At 42.5% G+C, this 23941-nt stretch overlaps 1 protein-coding gene across 1 annotated transcript in view; it reads left to right on the top strand.

The window, feature by feature from the left end:
* Positions 1-2606: 2606 nt before the first annotated feature.
* The window catches only part of rbfox1 (RNA binding fox-1 homolog 1), a gene marked incomplete at its 5' end in the record, with an annotated part of 163502 nt that continues 142167 nt past the window's right edge, over positions 2607-23941 (top strand). Inside the window, one exon of the mRNA XM_079282002.1 lies at positions 2607-2702. Within this exon, the coding sequence (XP_079138128.1) occupies positions 2607-2702 (96 nt within the window). The remainder of the gene's footprint in view (positions 2703-23941) is intronic.

Genomic DNA, 23941 nt, shown 5'->3' with positions numbered 1-23941 from the left:
AACAGTTCACACATATCGCTCTATTTGCCACTGCAGAATGTGGTCATAGAATGTGGTCATACTGAGTGAGGGGATGTTTACCGTCCGTTTCCGCAGGGAGTGAAGGTGGGCTTGTTGCTGGGCCCTCTTGCCTGAGAGCTGGGATGTTGGTGGACCAGGTGAGGTCGTCTGCAATGTGCCTAGGAACTTGGTTCTGCTTTCTCTCTCATCAAATGATCTCATTGATGGTCAGCGGGAGTTGCTCACTGTGTCTTCTTCTAATGTCAATGACCATCTCTTTGGTCTTCCACACATTTAAGGGGAAGTTATTGGCAAGGTATGTTGTGTGGTCCTGTATCCTTCTGGGGGTTGGTCCTGGACGAGGTTCTCCTCACTCTGGCTGGGGTGAAACACAGAGACTGCTCTTGGGTTGTGGCAAGGCTATCAGGGCAGGTGTGCCATTCAAGGCGTGCATAAAATTGCACACCTTGTCGTCCAACTAGGCTAAGGCTACTCGTGTTAGCTGTATATGGGTGAGCTTGGGGGTGTTCATGTTTATAATCACATTTGCTTACCTGTCGTTCTTTGAACTCTTTGAAAAGTTTGGGGTGTCTGTCTGAAAGGTGCTTTGCCATGTTAGATGTGTTACCTCCCTTGGTCTGTGTGGCTTTGAAACACGTTTTGCAGACGGGTCTCTGTAGGTCAGTGGGGACCGTACACGGACCCCTATTTCCGTTTTTCCGTTTTTGGTTTGAAACGAAAAACGAGAATACCATGGTATTTCCGTATTGTCGTTTTTTCGACTGAACGGTAAAACAGATTCAAAACATACACGGACCTTGATGCCATGTCTCCCCTGTGATCACTCGCTGTGAGTGAGCGCTGCATGTTGTGTGTGTGTGAGCGCTGGGCAGCCCCGCCCCCTTGCAGTCAATGCCTGCAGGCAGCATGACAGTGAGTGCGCTCTGATCGCGTGCTATTTTAATGAAGTATCGATACTAAAAATATGCAAAATCGTATCGTTTTTAACGTACAGGTACCGCGGTACCTTTTTAGCATCAATACAACACAACATTAGGGTATACACAGTCACAACAATAATAGCTGGAAACCTTCTTGGCAGATATGGCCATTACTTTAAAATCATGAACTCCACTAGTTCTTAGAGACAACTAGGCACCATGTTTAGTTGTTATGCACACACGTCCGGGAAGTTTTCGTTCAGCCATAAAAACAAAGACAGCAGTCTGTCATCTAATGTTGTGTAGTCCTCTGTAGTGTCAGAAAATCCAGTTGCGTATCCAGTGAGTGTACATGTGCCAGTAGGATAGACGGAACAGCCGGTCGTTGGGGGCAAACTTTGAGTCTAGCCTGGATACCACTGTGCTTACCGCTTATGACTTCTATTCTATTTAATTTGAATTCTATTGATTTGTACGCTACTGCCAAAAATCACAAATCAAAAATGTACTCCAGAAGGACTTTACAATCTCTACAACATACAACATCCTCTGACCTTTTGAAATAATCCCCCCCAAAAACCTTGACCGATGAGCCTCATGCCGCCAGCTGCGGATGTAGGTGAGGCTGTGGTATCCGGGCCTGGTTGGCGCAGCAGCCTGAGTGACTGTAGCTCTACCATTAGGACACTTGTATGGTAGGAAACGTTGATCTGTGGATGTGTAACACAAGCTGTTGGGTGTCTGCTAGGGCTGTCTCTGTAAATACAATTAGCAGACAAAAACACAAAAACACCTGAGCCGCTGCAACAGTGCACCATTCATACGAAAGGTGGGTTAAATCAACCTTTTGGAGTCCGTCTGTTCATTTTTTCATATAATTTCATATTTCATTTTGTATTTTTTTATAGAAACATAAAGTGAGTAACAGCTTTTATGATGCAGACACCTTTTTTGTTTTGTTTTTTGACTCAAAAAGTTTTGCCAGCAAATGATGGCTCTCTTCTTAGAGGCTTCTATTGTGGCTGCAGTCAGCATCCTCGATCGCCTCCAGTAACACATGTCAGAGAACTTCAATTCATCAAGAGGAGAGAGAGAGAGAGAGATCAGCATTTTGTGCAAGAAAAAAAAAGCATACACCTAGACACACCTCTCTCTCTCTCTCTCTCTCTCTCTCTCTCTCTCTCTCTCTCTCTCTCTCTCTCTCTCTCTCTCATCACACACACACACACCACATTAGAAACACACAGACAATTTCCTCCCTCACGCTCCAGCGAACGCAGTCACACTGACTGCTGGCTTGCTTCCACACACATACATGCATACATACTGAGTCAGACTCACACTTATTCACTCTCACACACACTCTGAGTCACACACACTGCAGCAGCCCACGCCCCCCCCCTCTCTCTCTCTTAGCCCGCGCTCGTCCCGCCTTCTTGTGAGCAGAAAACACTCGGGTCTCCATCGTACGGGACCGGCTGCTGCTTCCTTTGAAGCTCCATCTCTCTGCTCACTCTCTACCAATCAGTCTTTCTCTTTCTTTCTTTTTTCTTTTCTTTTTTTTTCTTTCTTTTCTTTCTCTCTTTGCTCATCCTGCTGCTCCCTCTCCGCTCAGAACAGGGTTGTGTACAGTCGGGGTTTGTGTTGTCAGATAGAGGAGGGAACATGCAGCATCCTGGAGGAACATGCGTGGCGTTACCCAACGTGGACGCCTGTCCTCAGCTGTCCTGCGCAGCCCTCACCTTCATGTATTTACAGCAGGTAAGTGTGTTTGTGTACATGAATCCTCATATTGTGCACATGCCTTTGTCTGCTGCTTCTGGACATGGGAAGTGGAGTGGAACAGAATGACTGCGGCTCTTACTTGCAGGGCAAAATTAGAGAAGCACAAAGAGTGTTTGAATATCTAGCATCCGTTAGTACGTAGTGTCAGTTTGTGCCAGTTTGAGAGGCATCAGTCCTCCTCGTCCTGCCATCATGCTGAACTGTGTACAACTGATATGGGATCTCCTCCACTTCTTTGAAGATGAGGCAGGTGGGGGGAAGTCCACATCCAGGAAAGGTCTATATTATATATGCTCTATATTCTAGTTTGTTGATACCCTGTAAAAAGCATGTTTAGTACAATGTTAACAGAGTGTAAGCTCTGAATACTTTGTAAATATGATTATTAATGATTATTAATGGAAAAAATAAATAAGATATATATTTATAGTTTTTGTAAAATAAAAATGAGATATTTTTTTCTTGGGATGTAGTTGAGGTCAACACCCACATTTATTGTGTGACTAGCTCTCAGTTCTACGCCATAGCATTGTTTTGTTAGTTCATTTAATATTATTCCATTTTATTGTACATATTGTGCATTTGTATATTTAATATTTTTTACTCTTTGTATTGCTTACCTGTATGTATAAATGCTGATGTAGCTACAAATTCCCCTTATGGCATTAATTGATGAAGTAACTATCTATCTATAGTGTTTTATTTTGTAAGACGTAAAGGATGAATCACAACATGAAAAGAAATACAATCAAGGCATAGTTCAAATATAAAGGCAGAAATTATTTTGCAATTTTTATTTTATTTGGACGCACACAGACTGAAACATGAAACAATTCGTTTTTTTTCAGAAACAAAGATATACAGTATTTATATATATAAAACAGTTATCTCTTTATTTATTGTTATTGTATTGTATCTTACTCCAGTATATTACTATGCATTGCATTATATGCTATTATAATATATCCCTCTATCCTTAAGAGTATGATGAATCTGCACAATTGGTTGAAATCCTTTTTTCTTTTCAAATAGTACAGTAATGCACAGTCGATTCTCTCTGACCAATCAGTGGTCTGCAGTGTTTTGACTCCACCTTCTAGTATTGGCCCAGTTCACTTGGAGCCTCAAACAAGTTGGTACCAACATAAGTACCAGGTACTATCCAAAGCTGTGGCTCATGGAAACCCAAGAAAGGGCCCATGAGTGGGAATGTGGCATGAGCGCTGCACGTTGACAATCCACTAGAGGGCAGTTAACACATACCTGTCAGGTAATTATTGATCTTGTTGAAGATATACAGGTCCCAGAAACTGATGTATCAAATATGATACAAATGAAATGATGGGGTTGAATGATTGTATTATTGGCAACTACAAACTTCCACACAGTTCATGCTGTTCTGTGTTTGCAATCATTTAGTTAGCTAAATATTGTACTTTTTTAGTGTTAGCATGAATTTCCATTCAGGTCAGGCTTATTTAGCAGTCACATGTATGGAAGCATTGTTGCAAGTGGAAAATAGTTCAACTACTGTTGCAGACAGACTGAGTTTTTTCTTACATTTTGTGAACTAGTTCCAAACTTAAGGACAATATTCACTCTGCTGTTACACAAAGGACTGGTCTCATGTCTTTAATCCATGTGATGAGTGATGAGGCTCAAACAGTAGTAAACTTACTACGTACTGAGGGGATTTTTAAAAATAATGCTGTTTACTCCATCAAAGAAGAGAATGATGAATGATGACCATGATTTTCAGTTTAATTTACTGTCTCTTCATGTATATAAGGTGAGTGTGTGTGTGTGTGTGTGTGTGTATATAATGGCTATGAAAGCAGCATTCCTCTGAATAAAGACGCTGTGGAATGGAAACATGATCATTTTGTGGGAGCAGTGTTTACAGCCAGCAGCCTGCTGCTGATGTTCACTGTCCTCATGTCCCTCCATCATTACACAACCCACGGATCAACCATCAGCTGGAATGACTCCCAGTAGATGGCGCTACACTGTTACACATCCATCCCTGTGTGTTCCATACGGTACCGGGGGGGACTATGTCCTACTACATGAAAAACAGTTGCACTAAATTCGCTTGTTTGCACCTGCAGAGCTCGGGCAGGGAGAGCCGCCAGAACAGTAGTACACCAGTGGTGGGCCGTCAGGGCCAGCAAGGCCTTCTCTGCTGGCCTAAACAGAATCACAAAGTTATAGCTATTTTATAGTTTAATCATTTTTCATAAATACACTACATGTATTCAAATTTTTTTTCCCCATTATCTTATGTTCTCATTGCACAGCTACTGTCTTCCTCAGTTGCTCTGCTTCCAGTGCTTGTTTTTATCCAATCAGATCTCACCTCTGTGTCTCTAGGTAAGAAGAGAGGCCCGAGGCCGCCTAGGTAGACTTTGCAGATTAAAGTATCTAACCGCGTCATTAAATACTTTAACAAAGAAAGGAGGATGGACTTTGTCTCTAATAGTGAACAGCAGCTTTGGTAAGTGAACTGCGTTTGTTTTTCATCTGCAGTAGCGTTACTACTGTGTTCATTTGTCTATGGTGTCGTTTTATAATATGGTTAATGTTGTTCCCTCTGATGTGAATAATAGTTGAATGGCTCGTGCTCTTCAGTGTGCGGTGGAATTCGTGTTTTAGCGCCGCAGTGTTGCTGGATTGATTTGTTGCTTTGTTGTCATATAAATATATGTGACTGGTTCTTGTGCGTTTCTTCTTGTCATTGTGTTAATTACATTGATTTTGACTCTATGCATTGTACGTTAATGTTGAAGCGTCCCGTCATACACAGGGTTAGGATCAGACATTTCTCTGACGATTCTCTGTTTGGGCTTTTGTTTTCTTTAACAAATCAATAACTATATTCTGGAGAAATGGGGATTGTGTGGCGATTGTGTGGCGATTGCTTCAGCCCTGTTTGAGTCAGTAGGAACAGCTAAACGCTGCGGGGAGTTTGTAGCTTGTGTGCTGCCGTTGGTTTTCCTGCTAAGCTAGTTTAGCAGAACACACGCGCCGTACCAGAGTACAAGTTGTGGGCGTGTCAGGCAGCATGTTGCCAGTTTGAGCGCAGTCCACCGAAAACATTACATTTCCCACAATTTAAGCTTCTGTATTTTCCAAATGCACTAGTATTATTCAAACGTATTGTGCGGTTTGTAAGCCTTGTACCGAACGGTTTAATACGAATGTGTATTGTTACATCCCTAGAAACAAATAATAACCGTAGCAGTGGCGTCATAATGAGGTTATTAGGAGGTGGTTCAACTGTAGAAGAACAGCACTGAAGGCCCAGGTATAAAATGCATGGTCCGCCACTGAAATACACCAATAAATAGAAATTTGACGTGTGACAATCATTTTGTCCAGGAAGTGTACATGTAGACAAAAACCTAAATATATGTTATTTTGTTTCTTTATCTGGTGTAAATGAAAAATAATCAAATTGAGTCAAATTCAAGCCAAATTCTGAGAGAAAGTCATGAGAAATAATAAAAACATATATCTTGGGCTCATGTTACTTTCCACAGAATTTAGTTTAGAGATTTTGGCTTTGACTGATAGGAAAAAAAATACATATATAAAACCTAATAATTGCTATTATAAAATTGAAATGTAGTCAAAGATGCTTTATCAATTTTATAGAGAGCAGAAAAAAAAGGAAGTGTTCGTGTACTGGGAGGGCTGGGGTCCTAAATGTGGGATGGTAGAGAGTAGCAGCTGGAAGGGCCCACCTTAGTCTGGGACAAGTGCATGAGATCGGACAGGTACTGTAGAGAGTAGCTAAGCTTTTCAGGGCCTAGTAGGTGGTGAGGAGGATTTTGTAGTCAATATGAAATTTGCTGTTGAGCCTAGATTTGATAAAAGCATGAATGACTGAGTGTCTGCAGCAGGAAGTGACAGTTTGGGAGAGAGGCGATGTTACAGAAGGCTGTTTTGTTGATCTGATTTAATTGCACCATGACTTGCACTGTTTTGTACAATAACATGTCATTTATATATTTATAAATATAGACAAAACAGTTGCAAACCCCTTGATTCATTATTTCCATTCTCAAATGCAGATACTATAGAGCTGCAAATGGGGAACTCTGTTGCAGAAAGTGCACTGTGGGTAGAGCTGCACCATTATGGCCAAAAATATATTCACATTTGTTTTTGATCAATATGGAGATCACAATCATTCATCAAATATATGTTTTGATTTTGAAGACGAACCATTTTCATATCACTCTCACATTTAAATAAACAGCACTGCTTTCACTTTCATGTTAATAATAATAATAATAATACATTTTATTTATATAGCGCTTTTCATGACACTCAAAGACACTTTACATTAAAATCATCATATATAAAAACAATACACTAAAAACAGAGTACACAATAATAGTCACACATTAAAAGCAGTTTTGAACAGGTGAGTTTTGATTTCTGATTTGAATGTGGAAAGGTCAGTGTAATCTCGGATGTGTTTGGGGAGAGAGTTCCAGAGGGAGGGTGCAGCTATGGAGAAGGCTCTGTCGCCCCATGTCCGGTGCTTGGTCCTGAGCGGAAGGGACAGGAGGTTGGCATCAGAGGAGCGGAGCCGGCGGGATGGAGTGTGGTGGTGAAGCAGGTCGGTGAGGTAGGAGGGGGCCTGATTGTGGAGGGCTTTGTGAGTGAGGAGAAGGATTTTGTATTGGATCCGTTGTGGGACGGGGAGCCAGTGGAGGTTCTGGAGAACAGGGGTGATGTGGTCACGGGAGCGGGTGTGGGTGAGCAGGCGAGCAGCAGAGTTCTGGATGTACTGGAGTTTATTTAGGATTTTGGATGATGTGCCGTAAAGAATGCTGTTGCAATAGTCGATTCTGGAGATGATGATGGCGTGGATCAGAGTTTCAGCAGCAGATGAGGAGAGTGATGGGCGGAGACGGGCGATGTTTTTTAAGTGGAAAAAAGCAGTTCTGGTGATTTGTTTGACGTGGTGTTCAAAGGAGAGGTTGCTGTCGAACATGACTCCAAGGTTGCGGATGTGTGGGGAGGGAGACAGAGTGGAGTTGTCGATGATGAGGCAGAAGTTGTGACAGGTTTTAGTGAGGGATTTGGGACCGATGATGATCATGTCAGATTTATCACAGTTCAGTTTGAGGAAGTTGGTTTGCATCCATGATTTAATGTCAGTGAGGCAGTTGGTGAGAGTGGAGTGAGTAGCAGTGGTGATGGCTTTTGTGGAGATGTAGAGTTGGACATCATCGGCGTAACAGTGAAAGTGAAGTCCATGTTGACGTATGATGTTACCAAGAGGGAGCAAGTAGAGGATGAACAGAAGAGGACCAAGCACCGAACCCTGGGGGACGCCTTGAGACAGAGGAGCAGTGGAGGAGGTACAGTTGTTGATGCTGATGAACTGTTGTCTGTTTGTGAGATATGATTTAATCCAGGAGAGAGCAGATCCGGTGATGTTGAGGCAGGATTCGAGGCGGGAGAGAAGGATGTTGTGGTTGATGGTATCAAAAGCTGCGGTGAGGTCGAGGAGGATGAGAATGTTGAGGTGACCAGCGTCTGAGGAGAGGAGGAGGTCGTTGGTGACTTTAAGAAGGGCTGTTTCAGTGCTGTGCTGTGAGCGGAAACAAGATTGAAATGGCTCGAACAGATCGTTGGAGATGAGGTGGGCTTTGAGTTGTGTGGCGACAATGCGTTCCAGTATTTTTGACAGAAAGGGAAGATTGGAAATGGGACGGAAATTGCTCATGGTGTCAGGGTCAAGTCCAGGTTTTTTGAGGATGGGGGTGACAGCAGCCAGTTTAAGTGTGTCGGGGACTGAACCGGAGCTGAGGGAGGAGTTGATGATGACTGTGATGAGTGGTGAGATGGCTGGGAGACAGTCCTTGACCAGATTAGATGGGATAGGATCCAGGATGCAGGTGGAGCTTCTCATTCCAGTTGTGAATTTAGGCAGCTCCAATGGGGACACAAGGGAGAACTGAGAAAGGGGCTGAGGGGTGATGGGGGGGGCAGGTGGAGAGATGGAAAAGGTGGGTGAGGTGTTCAGGTTGCTGTAGATGGTGTCAATTTTTGTTTGGAAAAATTAAAGGACAGAGCTGCATTTGTTCACTGTGAAGGATGTGGAGGTGTTGTCCTTGGGTTTGAGAAGCTTGTTTATTGTAGAGAACAGAGCCTTTGGGTTAGAAGAGCCAGTGTATGAGGTGTGAGTAGTAGGTGGACTGGGCTGTTGTGCAACATTGCCGCAAATGTACACATCTTTGCATCAAAATATCACTTAAACTAAGGTTCTTCTTCACCTGAATTTAATGCATTTTTGTTTTGCCATTCTGCTCTGTTAAAATGTCTTTTAGAATCAGAATCAGATTATTGTCAAGTACGTTACTCATACAAGAAATTTGGCTCAGTGATTCCGTGCGTAACAGTAAAACAGTGCAAAATTTAAAATACATTTTGTTTACAATAAAATATGGTGAACAAACAAACAGAGTATGTTAAAACAAGTGTTATTAAAGTGTAAAGTGTATATTAATAGAGAAAATAGTGCAAGGGTGTGTAATTGTGAGAGATTGTCCTGAGGATGTAAGTGGCTTTATTGATGAGCCCAACTGCAGATCGGAAGACACTGATTTTATGGTGTGAGGTCTTGGTCCTGATGGACTGCAGCCCCTGTCCAGAGGAAGGGACTCGAAGAGTTTATGTCCAGGGTGAGATGGTCGGTTACAATCTTTCTTGACCGCCTCAGGGTCCTAGAGTTGAACAAGTCATGGAGGGACGACAGGTTGCAGCCAATCACCCTCTCAGCAGAGCGAATGATGCGCTGCAGCCTGCCCTTGTCCTTGGCAGTGGCGGCAGCGTACCAGACCGTGATGGAGGAGCAGAGGATGGACTCAATGATGGCTCTGTAGAAGTGCACCATCATTGTCTTTGGCAGGTTGAACTTCTTCAGCTGACAACTGCAGGGGGTGTCAGAGTATACATACAGTACACTGTGTGTGTGCGTATCTGATCAGTGTTCAAACAAACAAAAGAAAAAACTCAGAAAATCCATCCTTTTTTTCTCCTTTTTTCCTGATGGGACAGTTTGGAAGACTTTCTCAACTCATTCTGGCATCTTTTAATTGACAAAGATTTTACGAGGCGTTCCAACATTATTTAGCCAAGTTTGTTACTGAGGTGAAGTAAAGTTTGCCTGCAGTGCATTGACGTATATGTGCCTTTTAGATGAGAAGTACCGCTGCCTATCCAGAGATGAACTTGAACTTGGTCGGTGAGGGTTTTGAGGTGGGACAAGACAAGGCGCTGAAAAGACTTCATAACCACAGAGGTCAGGGCGACTGGCCTGTAGTAGTTGAGTCCTGTGATCCTTGGTTTTTCAGGGACGGGGGTGATGGTGGAGGCCTTTAAGCAGGCTGGTATGTGGCATGTCTCCAGGGAGGTGTTGAAGATGTCTGTGAACACCGGAGACAGCTGATCAGCACAATGCTTCAGGGTGGAGGGGGCATCTGGGCCGGCTGCTTTGCGGCAGTTCTGAATTTTAAACAGCCTGTTGACGTCTCTTTCCAGAATAGAGAGAAAGTCGTCATTGTGGTGGGTTCTGGGATGGGTGGTTGGGAGGCATAGGCCCCTGCTGAGCTGGGGGAGGGAGACCTGGTGGTCTGTAGCTGGTGGATGGGGTCATGGAGGATGGGTTCAGGACTGTCCCATTGTCCATCAAAGCAACAGTAAGGCAAGGCAAGGCAAGGCAAGTTTATTTGTATAGCACATTTCAACAACAAGGTAATTCAAAGTGCTTCACATAAAACCATTAAAAGCATCAAAACATAAGGCAAAAGAAAAGGAGATTTAAAAACAATTAAGAACATTCATTAAAACATTAAAAAACAGTGCAAGAAATAAAATGCAGTAGTAAAATGCAGAAATGCAGGAAATTGATTAATATATGAATTGAATGTGGTTCAATTAAAGGCAGCAGCAAACAGAAAAGTCTTCAATCTTGATTGAAATGAGCTGAGGGTCTCAGCAGACCTGCAGCTTTCTGGGACTTTGTTCCAGATATGTGGAGCAGAAAAACTGAACGCTGCTTCTCCATGTTTAGTTCTGACTCTGGGAACAGAAAGTAGACCGGTCCCAGACGACCTGAGGGGTCGGGATGGTTCATAAGGTAGCAGCAGATCAGAGATGTGTTTTGGCCCTAAACCATTCAGTGCTTTGTAAACCAACAGCAGGATTTTAAAGTCAATTCTTTGTTGGACAGGAAGCCAGTGCAAAGACCTCAGAACTGGAGTGATGTGATCCACCCTCCTGGTCTTAGTGAGGACTCGAGCTGCAGCGTTCTGAATCAGCTGCTGCTTTCTGACGGACTTTTTACAGTAGAACTCGTTCAGCTCGGAGGTCCTTCATGGAGTGGGGGGCTTCAGACTTGTAGTTGGTGATCTGCCTGAGGCCTCTCCAGACAGAAGCAGAGTCACTTGCTGAGTCCCTGTCTCCACTCCTAAATGCCTGATCCTTGTGCAGCCTTAGCTTTCTGAGTTCTGCTGTAAACCAGGGTTTGTCGTTGTTGTAACTCACCTGGTGCTTGATGGAACACAGCTGTCCTCACAGAAGCTGATGTATGACGTTACAGCCTGTGTACTCATCCAGACTGTTGGTGGCAGTCCTGAAAACATCCCAGTCTGTACAGTCTAAGCACGCCCGGAGATCCTCCATATTCCCCAATGGTAGCTGAAGTTCGTCCAGTTTGTTGGACAAGTTTGCGCACGTTGAAAGAAATATCCCCGGCAGCGATGTGCGAAGTCCATGCTTGTTTTCCTGTCCTACGGCATTTCATTGCATGAGTAAAGGTGAGCGCACCGTTGACTAGAATGTCCAGTAATTCCAGGGATGTTAAGAGAAAAGTTGGAAGTAAGTCCGATGGAGTTGTTCCCCTGATGTTTATGAGCTCATCTTTGGTGAAAGAGCTCTGGGTATCACAGCAGAAAACTGAATTTACAATAAAAACAATAATATACAATGCACACCAACACACCGAGGCAGCCATCTGGATAGAGATGGACTCTGGACTGCCTTCATAACATTCAGGAAAGTTTCTCTCAGGTGGCTGCTTTAGGCTGCATGAGCAGCGGAATGGCCAAAGCACTGTCAATGTCAATATCGCAGGCGATCACGGCCATTACTTGTGGTGAGACAAAAACGTGATTGCGATAAATATTCAATTTCTCATCTGTTCCAAAGACGGGATCCACAACAGCTTGTGTATTCGAGAGTTATGTTGCTCCTATAGTTTATGAAGGTAATAAAATAACAGCAAACACTTTATAATTCCCACATTGTCAACAGCAGCACATTATAGATCACAAGTGGTCACTGGAGACGCATTCTAGCACCAGGTGTGAACAGAGCTGTCCCCTGGTGGTTGATCAACTAAGACGCATGTTAATGTCGGTGCGAACGGCCTCTGAGCTGCTGGTTGAATTCAGTTTTCCGTTTTGATGTTCCACCTTTGATCCTGTCTGAACATCCAGCCCATGACCGTCATCACACTCTTTTCATCAGACGAGCACTGAGGATGAACGTTAATGTTATTTAAAACCCTTTCTCATTAAAATAACATAATGGATAATACAAAAACACAAGCGTTACGCAAAAATACATGACGTGACATACATTTTATAAGCTGCTGTTAACATCACAACGTTCTATTTCTATTATACACTGTTTGCAGTCAGAAAGTAAGGAGTTGGAGGGCACGCCGCGTATTTTTATGACCCAGTTTTGGAGCACATCGGCATTGTGGGCCTTCTGCCACCACGTCTGAGAGAGAGAGAGAATGCAAAGAGTGCAACTAAGAAGAAAATGAAAGTGTGACGGAGCAAAAGCCCGAAGCAGAGGAATATTTTTAACGGCGCTCCAGGATGAAAGAGCTAAATGACGAGCAGAGAAAATGGCTTCTGCAATCTGACAATTTGCCATTAAGCAACTTTCCTCCATTCGTCTCATTCCTTTGTCCAGCTCTTTCATCCCTCGCTCCACGCTGTGAGAGAGGGAGAGAGAGCGAGTGTGTGTGTGTGTGTGTGTGAGAGGGAGAAAGCCTTTGTTTTCAGATTGCAATGTTCGAGTATTCCAGATTGTGCTAACGTGTTGGCATGTTATGCCAGAGCATTGTGAGTGTGTGTGTGTGTGTGAGCCTTGCCTACACAGGGAATCTGGGTCTTTGAAGCTATATATCGTCGAGCCATGTAAGACATTTTGAATACATCTGAAGGCCTTTGGGGATTCTGTGTGTGCAGATATATTTCCACAGCACCGCACATTCATTATTTTCTGATCTACATTGTGATTCACCCGGCAATGATTTCTCTTTTTTTTCAACACATCTTTCCAAAAAGCTCAACAGTCTACCAGGGTGGATCCACTATGTGCACATAGTCGATGTAGTCACTCTTTAATCATCTACACATCATGGTCTCCTCACGTGTTTTGGGGTAAATCAATTATGCTCGTAGCCAAGAGCAGAGAAGAACCGTGACCTTTCTGAAATATTAGTGGTGGTGTCATGAGAGTAACTGCACTGATGTTCGCACGATTTCTAAAACTTAATGATAGGAAGCATTTACTCATTTGTAAACAGAATTTATGTATTTCCTGTTGTTCCACATTAAGTTATTGCCAATGAAACCCATCACTTCCTGCTGAGGTTTCACATTAAAAGCCCACCAGGGAAGGGGTATACTATTCTCTATGAGCTGCTGACCGGCTGAACCCAGACTATCTGGGATTCAATTCAATTCAGTTAAATTTAATTTATTTTTGTACAGCCCAAAATCACAAATTTGCCTCAGAGGGTTTTACTATCGGTACACATGCGACATCCTCTGTCCCAGGACGCTCACATCAGAACAGGAAGAACTCTTCAATGGGGAGAAAAGAGGAAGACAACAGAGGAGGGATCGGGTTGAGGCCAGACCGAGGCTAACACTGTAGTGTACTTCATTATGACTACTGCAAACACAACATTTCATTTGAAATTGACTTGTTATCAGTAATGTTAAGACAATTACTCGGGACAAAATGTACCTGTGTAGTTACAACAATGGGCTTATCTGTTGACAAACAGTGAGGAATAAATTACAGCCAGCGCCACTTAGATGTTACCATGAAGCTGTTATTAGTTTCTATAGACTCCTCAGAACATCTAGTTTTAGGAGATGCCTCAATCTTCTTTCTACCACACAAACCTCTTAGAGCCTCTGACAGCCATTTTTTTACGTCCCTTTTTTTCTCAACATTTTTTACAGTGTCATTGAGGTAAATGCATATTCATTCCAATAGTGCTATGATTATTGTAACACTAAGATTATTTTAGTTGCCTTCTCATCTTGTTATTTTTCTCTATAATATTCTATATCTTGTGACTTTTCTAACACATTTTATTGTTTTGTTGACCCTGTCTTAACCTGTGACTAATACAACTAATAAATATGGAAATGAAAATATAAACAAAAAGAAAACTGACGAATAAAATCGGAATCTATTCTTCCTGCAGGCTGTTTTATAGTTAAAATGTTTAATCCACAAACGTTTTTATAAGTCTCTGTCGATTTAAATCCCTCATACTGTACCGTATGTAGACAAGACATCTACGTACATACTGTACATAATCATCCACTCCACATATATCCATTCAGTATTTACTTCTTTGTAGTTTATTATAAGACATAGATCTTATAATATTGGTGGTCATTGGTGCTTTTTTCCAACTGCCAACTGCAATAAGACTTTGTAATAAATCATCCACTAGACATACAACATATAACATACAACATATAACATACAACATATAACATATGACATATAACACTGCTACACTGTTTGGTTGCTGTGGTTAATCTTTGCACTACTGGTTAGTTTAGCTTGGTTAATACCACCATACTCTTTCATCGTATATACTGTGCATTTTTATTGTGTTTCGTATTGAATACAATTTTATACTCTGTTACTTGAATTGCTTTAGTATATTTGTTGTTGCTGTGACAAACACATTTCCCCATGGGGATGAATAAAGTATCTATCGATTTTTATGTATACGATTTACTTAAACACCTATTTTTTGTCCTTGTCCCTCGATGTTGATTTATATTTTAGTATAAGACATGAGAAGATAATCCTTTATTAGTCCCGCAGCGAGGACATTTACAAATACATCAAGAGAGGTGAAAAAAGCACACATACCCGGCCAATACATATACTATTCTGATTATCTCTTCCCTTGCCAGTCTGTTCTCTCCCTGTGAATATTTGGTTGAGATTTCCTTTCAACAACAGTTGTTTTTGTACAAAGACATGTGAAATGGCATGAAGCAATCTTACAATATTGAATTAGCGATTCATTCCTCCAAATGAAATTGTGTGTCAATTACTGCATGTGTTCATGTGTGTCACTGATATGGCTGAATGAGTGTTTCCTGTTCTGAGGTGCTGTGTCATTTACTGAGCATTGTACTTGTTCATCTCTCTCTCTCTCTCTCTCTCTCTGAGGCTGTTCATGTAATGACATGCCAGTGCTGCACGGATGATGAGAGAGAGAGAGAGAGAGGAAAGGATGAAGAAAAGAGAGGGCACATGAGAAGTAGGCTAAAGGCAACCAAATTCAGTCTTCTCTGTTTCATTTTGCATAAATAGTGCACCAGATTGATGCATTTAACTTTAAAATGCAGCCTACAAAATGTATGGTGGATATGAATGCATTATGTCATGTCACAATATACACCGCAGAGGGAAAGAATGGCAACGTCAGTATTGTGCAGCCGTCATGTGTACATTAGCAGGAACGTAGCACAACATAGAAGAGACCACAGTGCTCTGTTGGCTCAGTTCTCTTCATCAACACACATCTCAGCATCCACTCTGAGCTCCTCAGGTTGTTTCCTCACCCCTACTCTCTACCTGGTCCCCACCCTGTATGAAGCTCTTAGCTCTAAGCCCATTGGTTCCTACTGAACACGTAAATCCTTAAAAGAAAATACAGAAATATTGGGAGTCTTGAGATGATCACCCCCTCACAGCATCTTCAGACCAGACGCCACTGAAAGCGGAGTCGTCCCCCCAGGAGGAGAGGGAGGAGAGCCAGGGGGGACTCATGGGAACTAAGCTAACCCAGCTAGGACCTAAGGCCTCTCCACTACTGCTGCTGGCTGTCTGATGGCAGGGACATAAGGAGGTGTTCTCTCTTCAGGTCAAAGTTGATGGAGAATGTCTCCTTGATGTTGAATGTTTAGCTAAGATGTCGGCAAAATCATCTGCCCATAGAATTTTTTTCTTGCTGCTGTTTACAGTCCTCCTGATGTATAATCAGAAAGTGCACCACAGGAATGCTCCACCATTTTCTTCTGTTTTCTCATAGTTACGTTGTGTAGCATGAATGGACTACAACTGCATTTTGTTGAGCAACTGTGTTGCAGAGAGTCATATCACAGCGCTTCAGACAGGAGGCCGTGGGAAACACACAGCAGCCTGTTATATTGCTGCTCTTTGGCTTTGTGCTGTGGTGGTGCTGAACGGACAGCTCCTGTGAACTGATCCCATGTGCTGCAGTGTTTATTACTGTTGTCCTCATCTCAACTATTACCAGTGGTGTATAAAGTACTCAAATGCCATACTTGAGTAAAAGTAAAGATACCTTACTGGAAAACTACTCCAGTAAAAGTAAAAAGTCACCTCTTAGAATACTACTTGAGTAAAAGTCTTAAAGTATCTGATATTTATTGTACTTAAGTACAAAAGTACTTAAGTATCAAAAGTAATTTTCTGCTATTAAATGTACATCATAACCTGAACATTAAATGAACATCATAACCTGTTCATTGAAAGTAAAAGTACAAGTAAATGCTGTTAATAAAAAAGCAAAGGGTCAGAATTGTGAGAATGACACTATGAAGGAGTTGTAACAGTGCGTTTATAAGTCTGCTCATTAGACTAGAGGATGTAGAGGACCAATGCATAATATTATGTTCAGCAAAACATATCCACTTGATGCATCAGGTCAGTGTTTAGAGAAAGGACACCTGCCTTGTAAACTCCTATGGGCCTGATTTGAACACAATGGGCAAAGGTTTTGCTCAAGATGAATCTGCAATTGGGCGACTGCTACCATCATAACTCCATCTGATCATCCACAACATGACTCAAATATCAAAACATGATCAATACTAAAGCAGCACCGAAAGGAACAACCCAGTCATTACTTGAAACTGAAACATGTTCTGTTCATCTTCAAAAGAAGTTGGTTTTCAAAATTGCGAGAATTCAGTCTCGCTCTTCTTGGGCTGAAGACTCGTCCTGCGATGCTAAATAGTCTTTCACGGGCCGCTGAGGCAGGTAGAGGTGTGTTCAGCGTCACAGACAGCTTGCACACAGCTGTGAAGGATTTCACTAATGCTGCGCTCTCGCGGCTCCTGTCAATCCGTGTATATAGCTACAGCTAACGTTAGCCAACTAGTGCTGCACAACTGTCAACACTTCCTCAGCTCACTAACTCGCTAGCGATCCACTGGTGTTGGTCTTCGTCACCACCGTAGTTTGTTGCGGGAGTAGCAGGTGCTTCCATTTCTGCTTCCATCACGAAATCAGTCATCGTAGAGTGGAATTCTACTCAGGTAGTCGCCCGCTAGCTTATAGCATGTAGCATCCTGGGCATCACTGGGAATAGAAACACATAAGCTTTGAGAGCACTTGTTTGCAATTGCGCATTAACGTGATTAACCAATGATTTAACTTGCTGCTAGGACCACTGGTTCACCAAACCTGCTTGCTTGCAGTCTGTGTTCCACCACAGTCCCCGACGCTGCTCTCATGATTCATTTGTTTCTGAAGATAGATTTGATTTTGTAGCGAGTAACGAAGGTTTCAGGGGAAATGTATCGGAGTAAAAGTACCGGTTTTCTTTGCAAAATGTAGTGAAGTAAAAGTAAAAGTAAACAGAAATATAAGTAGTAAAGTACAGATACCCAAAAAAACTACTTAAGTACAGTAATGAAGTATTTCTACTTCGTTACTATACACCACTGACTATTACTGACCCAAGCGGTTCAATATAACGCATATTTAAAGCTCTCTCTCTCTCGCTCTCTCGCTCTCTCTTACCCATAGTACCTCTCTTTTTGATAAAAGTGTTGGACACTTATTATTCCAAGATGGTACAATTCAGACACAGTGTGCAGTCTGCAGTGATACATCAGTCCCAGCAGGTACATTTCCATCCTTACTGCCATGTTTTGGGACTTTAATTGAACTATTTTCAGCAGCAGAGTCATCTACATGTGGAGCTCTAGTGAGTATTTCTGGCAGCAGCACAACATAAACTACAGTGTCTGTGTTTATGGTAACAAAGGAACATTTCACTGCAACCATGTGCCTCATTGACATGTTTGTAAAGGGGGACTCCACCGCTTTTACAAATGAATGTGGGTTTACTCATCATGTTGAGCTGTAATCAGTTGTGTAATGTCTTTTGTAGTTCTGATGGTGTCATCGTGATGTCATCGTTGTTATCTCATCGTTACTGACAGGAACTTTCTACTTGATTTTGACATGTCTCACTTAATATGAGCTACATAAGTAACCAAGACCATCAGAGAGAAGACTGTCTATTTCTACATCGTGGTTCTTAAAGCTTGTCATCGGTGCCACCGGGTGGGATTCTGGTGAAATGAGATGAAGTCATGCACCAGTCTCTGACCTGTAGTCGGGGGAGGAGAGCTCAGCTCCAGCAGCAGCAGCCAGGAGCAGAGCTTTGCCTCTCTGCTCCGTCGGTCAGCACGCTACTGGAGACCCCAGGCCGCATTGCTGGAGGGAAGGGAGGCACGGGAGAACCAGAACCAGGACTGAGAGTGGCAGACTGTCAGACCCTGCTAAATGGACTCTGGTGCTTAGAAATACTCCCGCTTTTGTCCACAGGGACCACCTAAATCAACTCCAAATGAAATTTTCCGCGTAGCAGCTGCAAAAACAGAGAGCACACTGGCAGCACGGACGAAGCTGTGGGCATCTACTGTGCAGACCAGCACAGATGTGTGGTTACATGAATCACACTGGGGACTAACACTCAGGACATCTGGTTGTGCTGCTGTGACTTTCACCACTCTTGTAAATCCTCCAACTTTATGTAAGTGCAATACTAAATCACTGGAGCCCTCCTTCAGTAATAGTCAACAATGGAGCTCTGTGGCACAGTGGAATACAATACATAAAGCTTTGGATACACACACAATATTTGTTAGTAGGATACCTTCTTTGTGTGGGTCTGCAAGTAGGATTTATTTATTACAGTATATTTAAGTTAAAAAGAATATATGTATATATGTGTATATATATACACTGTTTATATATATATATATATGGAAAGAGAGAGAAATATTATCACCAAAGGTATACCGGTACTTAAACCTTTTATACTACATGCCATTGAAAAGGAAATGCATGAAGAAGAGAGTCGGAAAGAGAGAGTGGAGGAGTGGATTGAGGAAGACATGAATAAAGGGGGGGGGGGGGTGAGTGCTAGACTCCACAACCTCATTATGTCTGTTGGCATTTTAACTCCTTTTGATGATTTAGTAAGAAGAGGAGATGGAGGAGGAGGGGAGGAGGAGATGTGTTCTCTCCTCTGTCCATGACACCATTTCAATCCTCTGCTCGCACATCCCTCCCTGCCCCCCCCCCCCATGACGGAGAAGAGAGAGAAGAAAGAGAAGTGAGTGTCTTTAATTTAAAGGGATCCCGAATGCGTGAAATCCTTTACGCTATCTGGGTCACAGTGTGCCCTACAGGCTGAAGAAATACACACACACGCACGCACGCACGCACGCACGCACGCACGCACGCACGCACACACACACACACACTGCTGGTTTCCTCGGTTATTCTTTTTGTGAGCATCTCTCTGTTACGCGTGGTGCTGCAGGAGGTTGTGGTATATATTGTGTAGGTGGTAGTACTGGTCCAGCACTACAGATAAGAGTGGGAAATGCTCTCAGTGTCAACCCTTAACATTCACTTCTCCCTTTTAGCAGCTTTAGGGGGACAACAGACCATCTGACTTTAACTGTCAGTCTCATATCACTACATGACCCAAAGTGCGTGAACACCAGAGGAAAGTACGTGGACACCCGAACGCTACGCCCAAGCATGTTGAACATGTCATTCCAGCACCATGAGTACTCTGCTGTTATTCCTCCTCCGCTCAGCTGGGAGGGCTTTCTACATTGTTTGCCAAGATTTATGGCTTCATTTACATCCACTGCGAACTATTTTAAAGTTCTCTACAAACATTTGTGGTAAGTATGTTGTGGTTGTGGCTAGGGAAAGATGGCTGTTATGATTAATGAAGAGGTGAATTGCTTATTGTGCACCTGTGACCAACGGGACGAACTCCAAGTAAAAAACACACTATTTTCATAATATTTATTTCCCCCTTAGCATTGAGAGTAGAGCTGTGAATCTTCACTGGCTCACGATTCAATTTGACTACGATTCACTTGTCAATGATTTCAATGCATGACACATGATGCATTTCAATGATCAGCATCCTGAATTGTCTGTAAGACTACTTTCTTGTGAGTTTATACAGAAATATCAGTTATACTATCAGCTGACTGGTCCTGGTCGATCGTGTTCCATGCAACGCTTTGATGATTCAGTACAGACACATGCCTTCTGTACAAGACGGACATCTTGGCTAGCTTGTTGCAAGTGTCCAGAAAAAAATGTAATTCTGAAATAGAAAATGGTGTGTAGTCACTTAATGAGATGAGGACCAACTGGGAATACTTAGAGTACGAGACACAAGCGTCCATATTGCTTTTGTAGCACATGAGAGAATGAAGTGTCTCTCCCTCTGTGTGTTGTTATCAGAGCTTATCTGTGCTCTGTCTACATTGCCTTTCAGTGCACGTGAGTGCATGTTAGTGCATGTGAGCGTGCCCCACTGGTCCAGACCGACTGCGTTGTCGTGGAAACGCAGCACCCATCATCAGGTAAATCCCGTTAGCTCTGTCAGAACTTTTGACGTAGCTTGTACCGTTAGCGCTGTTAGCACCGTTAGCCATGAGCCGCCGGCTCAGGCGTCACCATGTTGAGAGGCTATGAGAATGCTCCTCATCTCAGATCTTGGGACAATCGTTTGATTCAACATTCACACAGACAGACATAGTGGCTGTAAGGAACAGCAGCTAAACAATAAACCAAATGAAGAAATTAAGAAACATCTGGAAAACACTACTTACAATTTACGTCAAACAACATTTGGGTTGGACCATCAAACATTCTCTGTCCTGAGCTGTGTAGAGCATTCTAGGACTGCCAACACTAAACTTCAAAACATAAATATACTCGCATAATAAAAAAGGCCCACGTGTTGATTCATAGATTCCGTAGCGAGTGAGGGGAAACAGACTGGGAGCCTTGATCAATCAGTGGTGATACGGTTAATGACTTCAAAACACATATACAGCGGAATATGTGATTTAAACAGCTGTTCACTAAAAGCATCGAAACACACGGGGGACTCAGTCTCACAGAGTCAGCGTGAATAATAAATGGAATTGGGAAAAGTTGAGGAAAGTAGTGTCTGATGGTGTTTGCTTTTTCGGATCGTTGGAGACGGACTTCATGTGTTTTTGTATTCCGCGCTCAGCGCAGTCTGCATGGCGCAAAGGTGAAATGTAGCAGTGTACAGTGGTATATTCTGATGAGACTACACTTAAATATACACTTAAATACTGTTTTATAAACCTCAAATATGTTCTGCGGTTGTACGAAAGCAATGGGGATAACCACCAACATCTCTCTCAGAAATAAACTCAATTCATAACGGTCATAATGTACATTTCCTCAGCCTTAACTCTGTCATTACACAACATTCTTTCTTTCTTTCTTTCTTTCACACTTATTTTTAGCAGATGTATGTTTCTTCCACCTATGAATTCCAGTTTTTTAACTCTCGGTTTGTGTCGTAATGTATTTTTCTGAAAAATAAGTCGTACCGAGCAACACGAAAAAACAATGTGTTTCTGTAGACGGGATGATTAGATTCCACGTCACGTTGTGACTACTTCACAAACTGCCGTGAGACGGTGTTGGGTTTTACCGTAGCAGCTTGGAGTGGTTTCAGCTGATTTAACAGAGTGAGCGGAACGGCACACGCAGCACTTCTCAGAGGCTGAGGGTTTATCCACATCAGTCCATCATTAACTTCTCGCACACGTGCTCGTTTGGTCAGTCACAGCTGACGAATGTATGTGAAACGACCCACAGCCAACTGTGCATGAACAGCACTACACGCCTGGTAGTCCGCTGTTTGACCAGCACTCATTAAAGCTGATCAGAAACGTGACACAGCTCTCTCCCCGTGTCTCCATGTTTTATAGGGCCAAACCAACCAATCACGTATGGGAAAATATATGAGTTATATGAAGCATTTTTATGATGTGACAAAATAGAATAGGCTACGACCCTATGCCTGGAAACAGCATAAGAGATGCCTTTCAGTGCCATAGCCTGATCTGATGCCTTTTGGAAAAGTCTGTGTCCAGTGTTTCTACAGTGTAATAATGAAGTGTTAGAACTGTTCCTTACTTTTATAATAAAATGATTTTACCAAAGTTATCAGTGGGCAAAGTGTCTGTCTTTGACACTTTACTACTGATGAGTCAGTGTCAGCATTATGTTCATCTGAAAGTGAAGAATTTTAACTTTTTTAAATGACATATTGTTATTTAATCTGAAATACAGTTGGATAGTATATCAGTACACCGTTTTTGTTCAGTAAGGACATTTTGGAGGTAACATGTTTAATTTGATAGTTTTCATGCATTCATTGGTTCCTTTGCTCGGGATAAGAATCAGCGCCAGATTAGTATCAGTATCAGCATATTGTATTGAAATGCATCTTTAGTGTAAGTCCTCTGTTCTGCTGGCTCAGAGTGACCTTTGACCTCCTTGTGAGAGAAAGAAAACCAATGCAGCATCACCTCATTGCTTGATAATATTTAAAAGCATTCAGAGATCTGAAGCATGCTTTCAATTGAATTTCTGTGTTCGTAGATCGATCAACGCACAAAGAGTTTCACTCATCCCTATCTACACACACACACACACCCAATGTGAGTGTGTGTGTGTCGGGTGACACTCGATACTCGACATTCAGTGATGGAAGAGCACTTAAAGCAAGAATTGGAAATGCTCTCTCTCTCTCTCTCTCTCTCTCTCTCTCTCTCTCTCTCTCTCTCTCTCTCTCTCTCTCTCTCTCTCTCTCTCTCTCTCTCTCTCTCTCTCTCTCTCTCTCTCTCTCTCTCTCTCTCTCTCTCTCTCTCTCTCTCTCTCAACACACAAACCATCTGGACTCAGCTTCACAGACGTGTTCTTCTTTCTGAGAGCTGTCAGTAATATCCAGTGATAAAGGTCAGCAAGTTTACATTTTTGTTTCTGTCACTGATCCTGCGATACGTCTTCAGCCACATTATCGGAGGGAATCCAGTGTTGGTCAGCTGGTTGCTTCACCACTTTGGTGCACACTGAAACATTTGAACAATTATTGGATAAACAACTAGCTTCAGTATGAATTGTAATAACTTTGGCGAGTCTCTGTCTTGTTATCTTCCACCATCATCAGATCATAAATTGGATTTGTCCAATACTTTTGTCAACAAAAACTAATGACATTATGAGCAGCCTCTACTGTACTTTGTGTTCAGTGCTAATCAGTCAATGCTAGCATGCTAACAAGCTGTAAATCAAATAAATCTATAAATGAAACCTTCCAGTATATGTGGCCGTCAGATACGGAGTCCTGAGATACGGAGTCCTGTCTGTCTACCTACCTACCTATATACCTATCTACCTGTCTGTCTACCTACCTGCCTGTCTGTCAGTCTGTCTACCTGCCTGTATACCTATCTATCTGTCTGTCTACCTACCTGCCTGTATACCCATCTATCTGTCTGTCTACCTACCTGTCTGTCAGTCTGTCTACCTGTCTATCTACCTACCTGTCTGTCAGTCTGTTTACCTGTCTGTCTACCTACCTGCCTGTATACCTATCTATCTGTCAGTCAGTCTACTTCTCTACCTACATGCCTGTCTGTCTACCTGTCTTGTCTAACTATCCATTCTACCTATCTATCTTGTCTGACTACCTACCTGTCTGTGTCTACCTAGCTGTCTTTCAG

The sequence above is a fragment of the Melanostigma gelatinosum genome (genome assembly GCF_949748355.1).
Source record: "Melanostigma gelatinosum genome assembly, chromosome: 13".
NCBI classification, from domain to species: domain Eukaryota; kingdom Metazoa; phylum Chordata; class Actinopteri; order Perciformes; family Zoarcidae; genus Melanostigma; species Melanostigma gelatinosum.
The sequence above is the reverse complement of the archived record's forward strand: the minus strand, read 5'-3'. Positions and strand labels throughout refer to the sequence as shown.